At 44.5% G+C, this 7,335-nt stretch overlaps 1 protein-coding gene across 1 annotated transcript; it reads right to left on the bottom strand.

Annotated features, from left to right (window-relative positions):
- Nucleotides 1–6,606: 6,606 nt before the first annotated feature.
- LOC114505455 (histone H2A-Bbd type 2/3-like) lies at nt 6,607–6,969 on the bottom strand. Its single transcript, XM_028523351.2, has one exon. It carries the CDS (start codon nt 6,964–6,966, stop codon nt 6,607–6,609), a length of 360 nt encoding a protein of 119 aa, XP_028379152.1. The 5' UTR covers nt 6,967–6,969.
- Between the last annotated feature and the right edge of the window lie 366 nt (nt 6,970–7,335).

Below are 7,335 nucleotides of genomic sequence, written 5' to 3'. Positions count from 1 at the left end.
CTTGCTGGATGAGGCAGACTGAAGGATGATTTGTTTGGCTTTTCTTCCTTGGCCCGTGGAGTTCGCACTGCCTCCTCAGCTTTGGGCCCTGGGTGTGGGAATCAGGTCTTTCCCCAGGGTTACTGCTGTGGGTTGCTGTGCGGGGATGCTCTCCTTGTAGGCACCTCCCCTTTGCCGCCTGTGCTACCGGTGCTGGCGAGGCCATCCCCTGCCGGCCGGTGTGCCAGGTGCCCCTGCGAGCGGGCGCCCGCGCTCTCACAGCTGGGAAGCAGACAGGCTAGAGTCACTAATCACTTTAGGAGAATTCCCCAAACAGTGTCTGTGTCTATTCACTCCTTCCTCTTGAGAAATTCCTCCCGATCGAGCCTGCCACTCCCCACAGTGGCCTGGCTTCTCTCACCGCCAAAGCTCCAGCCAGACCGGTGACCTCGGAGTCCGGGTCCACTGCGTGACTCAGCTCTGGTGTCCACCGCCTCTAGGGCGCCGTCTCTGCTGCTCACCACCCCGGTGTGTTTGCCAGCACCTGGATTCCTCCCAGAGCCGCTCAGACCTTGCTTGGCTGGGGAGGGAGCAGTTGATCTGGCTCTCTCCCACTAACCCTATGGTAAACACAGCCACGGCCCCCGGGCCTGGGGCTGCAGCCCCAGGACCACACACTTGTCCTGGGACCTTACCTTGTTGTAGCACTCCCCTTAGGATCTGTTCTTTGTTCTTTCGGTTCTGCCACAATCCTTGGTCCTCTGTTTTCAAAAATGCTGAAATATGTTGGTTGCTTGCCTTTCTACTCCATAGATTGGTCAGGGTTTTCTCCCCTGAGCAGAGGAAAGCCAAATCTGCTCCTTCCTACTCCGACGCCATCTTAGATCTCCCCGACAACCAAGGATTTAAAGAAGCCACATTCATCCAGACAGGTAGGAGGGACAGAGACCCAGAGATGAGGCAGGCAGAGAAGCAAGAAGATGTGAGGTGACACAGAGAGGTGGCAGTGGCAGTAACAGTGGAATAGGCATGGGTGGTCCCACATTCATGTGTGGTGGATAAAAATTGGGAGGGATACCTTGGGAGTGAGTGATCCCAGCCCCAGGCCAGATGGCACAGCCTAGGTTTCCAGCACCAGGAAGGTAAAGACTCACAACTTCTGGCTGTAAAAACCAGTGGGGATTGGACCAGGGGAAGAAGCTGCTGGATTTTCAGTAAACTTCTCTTAAAGGGCCCACATGGACTTGAAATGTATGCAAATGCACACACTCTGGGATTCAACACTAGTGCAACAGCTGGAAGTGTGCCGGTTGCATACAGGGAGTGGGTGAAGCGACTGAAAATGGGGAGAGTGCTGGGAAAACCCCTAAAAGCCAGGTAGAAGCACAGTCCCCCTCTCTGAGCCCTCCTCCTACACAGAGCCACAAAACTGGGGATTGTCCCACCCTGATACCTAAGGTTCTGCCCCACACAATTTACAGGTGCCTTTTACAGGGAGTCAAAGCAGCTCTATCTAATACACAGAAACAAACACAGGGAGGCTGCCAAATTGAGGAAACAAAGAAATATGGACCAAATGCATGAACAGAACAAAACCGCAGAACAAGGAACTAAATTAAATGGAGATAGCTAACCTATCAGATGCAGAGTTTAAAACACTGGTGATTGAGATATTCAAAGAACTCATTGAGTATGGCAACAATAAAAAGGAAGAAATGAAGGTTACACTAAATGAAATAAAGAACAATCTACAGGGAGCCAACAGTGAAGGGAAGGAAGCTGGGATTCAAATCAACAATTTGGAACATAAGGAAGAAATAAACATTCAACTAGAACAGAAAGAAGAAACAAGAATTCAAAAAAAATGGGATTAGTATAAGAAGACTCTGGGTCATCTCCAAATGTGCCAACCTCCAAATCATAGGGATGCCAGAAGGAGAAGAGGAAGAGCAAAAAACTGAAAACTTTTCTGAAAAAATAATGAAGGAAAACTTCCCCAGTCTAGTGAAGGATTTACATACTCAAGTCTGTGAAGCTCAGAGAGTCCCAAACAAATTGAACCCAAGGAGACACACACCAAGGCACATCATAATTATATTACCCAAGATTAAAGATAAGGAGACAATCTTAAAAGCAGCAAGAGAAAAGGAGTTATCTACAAAGGAGTTCCCATAAGACTATCAGCTGATTTCTCAAAAGAATTTTTACAGGCTAGAAGGGATTGGCAAGAAGTATTCAAAATGATTAAAAACAAGGACCTACAACCTAGATCACTCTATCCAGAAAAGCTATCATTTAGAATCAAAGGACATATAAAGAGCTTCCCAGACAAGGTAAAGCTAAAAGAGTTTCTCATTACCAAGTCATTATTACATGAAATGCTAAAGGGACTTATTTAAGAAAAAGAAGAAGATCAAATGCATGAAAATTAAAAGGGAAACAATTGCAAAACTATCAAAAAATGAATTTAAAAGAACCTAAGCAAACAACCAGAACAGGAATGGAATGATAGGTATGGAGATCATTTGGAGGGTTATCAGCTGAAGGGGTAAGGGGAAGAATGGGGAAGAAGGTGCAGAGATTAAAAATCATAATTGAGTGGTACAAAATAGTGGGAGGTTAAGAATAGGAAATGAAGAAGTCATGCATGGCCCATGGACGTGAACTAAGGGAGAGATTGCTGGGTGGAAGAGGGAAACCAGGTAGAGGGGGCAAAGGGGAAAACTTTGGACAACTGTAATAACACAATCAATAAAATATATTTAAGAAAAGAAAAAGAAAAATGTAAGCCTGTGCAGTTCAGAAATTCTCCCAGAATTGCCATTTCATGCTGTACTTCCTCAATTGTCTGCATCCGCCTTACAATGGCACTGGGTTTTAGGATTACTAACTTCAAACTCAGTAAAGATTCTCATTGTCCATAAACAAAGAATCCACTCTGTGTGTGTGTGTGTGTGTGTGTGTGTGTGTGAGAGAGAGAGAGAGAGAGAGAGAGAGAGAAAGAGAGAGAGAGAGAGAGAGAGAGAGAGAAATCCATACCCAGAGAAAAGAGGAAAAAAAAACAGATAAGAAAAAGCGAAAAGACTACTTCTTGAGTCAGAGATGTAATGTGCAGCATAGGAAACATAATAATATTGTAATAACTGTGTAAGGTGTCAGATGTGTACTAGACTTTTTGGGGTGATCACTTCATGTGGTATGTAAATGTCTATGCTGTGCACCAGAAACTAACATAATATTGTATATTGGCAATAATTGAAAACAAATTTTAAAAACTATTTCTCACAATTATTCAAAATGAGTCATTTTAATGGGTCATTGGAAGTACCAGCAGTGTCAGTTGGTATTATTCACTGAACTAGTTTGTGGTTTGGGCTTTTAATCTAGAAATAAGAGCAGTTAAGAATTAAAGCTGTGGTGACAAAAAAGGAAATGATATGCTACTCTGCTTGCCCTAACCTTATCCACTTAATGCACCATGAGGAAGCCTTGAAATGTAATCCAAAACTCTTATATATAGCTTAATTTTTTAGCATTGCAGCTGATGAAGGCAAACAGTATTTGTAGAGGGAACATGTATGCAGAGAACATCCAAGAACTCACCTTCAGTTCAAGGATCCCATGCAAATATTACTTGAGTTTCCATTGCTGTGTGTTAAAATCATTTTTAAAAAGATTTTATTTATTTTTAGAGAGGGGAAGGGAGGGAGAAAGAGAGGGAGAGAAACATTAATGTGTGGTTGCCTTTCACATGCCCCCTACTGAGGACCTGGCCTGCAGCCCAGGCATGTGTCCTCAACTAAGAATTGAACCAGTGACCTTTTGGTTCACAGGCTGGCACTCAATCCACTGAGCCATTGCAGCCAGGGCTAAAATCTTTTTATTTTTTTGTAAAATAATAACTAAGAAGTGCTTATATACATATAGGTTATTAGTTCCTTGTTATAACATGGCTAAGATGATAGAAAAGAGTATTAACTAAAAATGTTAATTATTCAGTGTAAGGTAGGGGCTGTGGAATAACCTTGTGTAAAAATATCCTGTAACATTAAGTAAATGTGATCTCTGAAGGTTTTGGGCGAAGACAAAGAGAGATAGGAAAATCTAAAATGTGCCTAACTACCCTACATAGTAAGTCTTCAGCAGAGATACTTACAAGTTCAAGCTTTTAGCTATAACTACACACACACACACTATATATATATATATATATATATATATATATATATATATATATATATTACACACACACACACACACATCAATGGCATGGTCTAAAAACCTTGAAAAAGTTACTTACAAGAGTTAGCAAGTTTTGAACTTCTCAAAGAACCCTCTCCTTCATCTTTGGATTTTGAATGCTAGGTAGGCCTGAAGAAACACTGTTAATTTTTTTAAAACGTTCAGAATCTTAGCTAGGATTTTTAAGTTCCACTAACCATTGTACAACTAAAAAAATATCTGGAACAAGAGGTGGAATGGGAAACTAGATGCTGAGTTCCCAATTCCTAGGACATGAGCTTGTGGAAACCTTCCCTATTACGCAAAGACCATTGGGGAAAGGGGCCGAAAGAGCATTTGGGCTTGAATTCCAACTAAAACTTGATTCCAACATCTTTAAAATACTAATATGACTTAATTTAAGCTTTGACAACATAAGCTAATCTGATAATCACACTGTATATAAAAGCAAGACTCAACATCGTCTATGAAAGATTTTTTTTTTAACAGTACAGATGAATGTTGAGGACATTATGCTAATTGCAATAAGCCACTCAGAAAGACAAATACTGTATGATGCCACCTACATAATGTATCTAAAATGGCCAAATTCAAAGAATCCAAGTGTGCAATGGTAATTTCCAGGGCATAAAGTTGCAGATAAGCAAGATGAATACTTGCTAGAGATCTGCTGAAATGGTTATTTGGATATTTAAGAAATCACAATCATGTTGGAGATTTTAACATCACTTTATTGGAAAGTCAGAAATATGCTCAACATCTTTAACCATTAGCCAATTGGAAATTAAAACCACAGTAATATATTATTATACATCTACTAGAGTGGCTAACACTAACCTGCTGACATCACCAAATGTTGACAAGGATATGGAACAATGAAAACCCCACACATAGTGGGAGTATAAAACAATACAAACACTTTGGAAAACAGTTTATCACTTTATTTGAAAGCTAGATATATACCTAACCTATGACTTTTAGGAATTACCCAGGAGAAATCAAAACGTGTACACAAAAACTTGAACACCAATGTTCATAACAGGTGTACTGTGTCCTGAATATGTTGGTGAATAAACACATTTATGTGCTAAATTCATAGAAGGGGATACAAAATACATTGATTATATTGTGTGAGGTAAAGAAATAAAAACAAAAAGTAACAGTATAGTGGGCAGCATATGTTATTATCCCTAATACTTAGTAAATTCTTAATTTAGTGTAACTATTTTGTATATTTTAAATATTATGTTATATATATCATATATACAGACATGCACAATTAAAATTTCATATAATTTCTTTTTAACCTTATCACCATTCTGAAATGGAGTGCAGGTGTTATGTTCTCATTATAAAAATAAATTGAAGTTTAATAACATGAGTACACTAGCAGGGAAGCAGTAGGTATAAAATTTCTTACTAATCAAATTCAAACTACATGAGACATAAAGAAATATCATTATTTTAAAGATATGGGTATCAGAGTCTGTTATTAATCTGGCTTTCAGACCCTAAGGTCCCCTTCCCTAGGTGATACACAAATCAAGTGATTTGAGGAAGAACCTGGTACAGCTCAAGTTGCACACATAAACAGCGGTCTGGGAAAAGCCTTTCTAGGGACATGGTTACCCAGCAAAGTTGTTGAAGGGCGGGGCCTTGCCTGGTGCAAGCTGTATATGCCAGAAGAAGATCCTCAGGCACCCACTATTACTACATGACAGCTGGTTTACCCGGGTTGCTGTGGTCTCTCCCAGCACCTCTAGGAAAACAGGACCAAAACTAAACTTGTGATCCCACGTCACCATCATTCCGATTTTGCATCTGTCTTGATTGCCTTCCACCCCCACTCCTCAATCTTCCCTTCCATCCACTGCCCCGCTGGAGGCCATGCCAAGCCCTTTGTCCCCTCCTCCATCCAGCACCCGAGTTGGCATGACACAGTCACCTTATCACGATGCCTTAGTCACGGTCTGGGTACTCCACCCCAATGAATACCATCCTTTGGGGGACTTTGATGGGCTTTGACTTGCTCAGAGGCCGTGGGGGAGTCTTCCTCACCCCATCCTCACAGCCATCTCAGGCAGCCTCTCCCACCCAGGGCCACGGCCTGCACTGTCACCCCCAGAGGCCGCTCCTCTCGCCATCCCTGATTCCACCCTCACCCACCAGCAGACACCACCCCGCCCCGATCCCTCCAAGGAGTTCAGTCTCTCAACCACCACGCAGACACAGTGACCGAAGCAGGCACATGGGTTTCTTTCAAGTGTAAACAGTTTATTTTCAATGACTTTGCCCAAGGCACCAGGCAGGCACGGGCTACTTGGGCTGCGAACAGGCCTGACGCCCTGGGGTTGAGGCCCGGAGAAGCCACGTCCTGTTGGGCAGCTACTGCCAGCCCGGGGCCACTTGGGAAACAGTGGTGCTCCCAAAGAAGACACTGAGCAGCGCGTTGTTGTGGATGGCCATGTCCACGAGCTGTGGGGTGATGCGCCTGCAGCCGCTTCTCTGGGCCTCGTTCCCGGCCAGCTGCAGGACCGTGGCGGTCAGATACTGCACGATGGCCGCAAGGAACACGGGTGCAGATGGGGTCAGATGCTGGGCGTAGTGGCCTTCGCGCAGGAGGCGCTCCAGGTGGCTGACCGAGAAAAGCAGCTCAGCTCTGGCGGTGCGGGTGCGGGTGCGGGTCCGCCTCTGGCGACGGTGACCGGTACCGGACGACCCCCTACGGCTCCTTCGACCAGGCATGCTGGGCGTTGGGTGCTCTTGGTCCCACCGGCGTAGCTCTGCAGTGCGCTGCGGGGTGCTGCGGGGTGCGGCAAGGTGCGGCAAGGTGCGGCAAGGTGCGGCAAGGTGAGATTGGGCAGTTGGTCCCAACCTCCCTAGATGGCTGGTACACAGGTTCCTACTGCGTATCCTAGCAACCACAGACTGGCCCCTGGTTGGTGGAGGCGCATGCTGTGTGACACAGGCGTTCCATGAGGTCACCACTTTCCCATTGGCCCCGGCGGGCCTGGGCCTGCCAAGAGAGGGCGCTGGCGGCACCCTGGGCACGCGGCCCACTGGGCCCTCCCTTCGACGGAGCTCTCTCTTTCCACGGGACAGGAACGTTGTATG

The sequence above is a fragment of the Phyllostomus discolor genome, chromosome X (genome assembly GCF_004126475.2).
Source record: "Phyllostomus discolor isolate MPI-MPIP mPhyDis1 chromosome X, mPhyDis1.pri.v3, whole genome shotgun sequence".
NCBI classification, from domain to species: Eukaryota; Metazoa; Chordata; class Mammalia; order Chiroptera; family Phyllostomidae; genus Phyllostomus; species Phyllostomus discolor.
The sequence above is the reverse complement of the archived record's forward strand: the minus strand, read 5'-3'. Positions and strand labels throughout refer to the sequence as shown.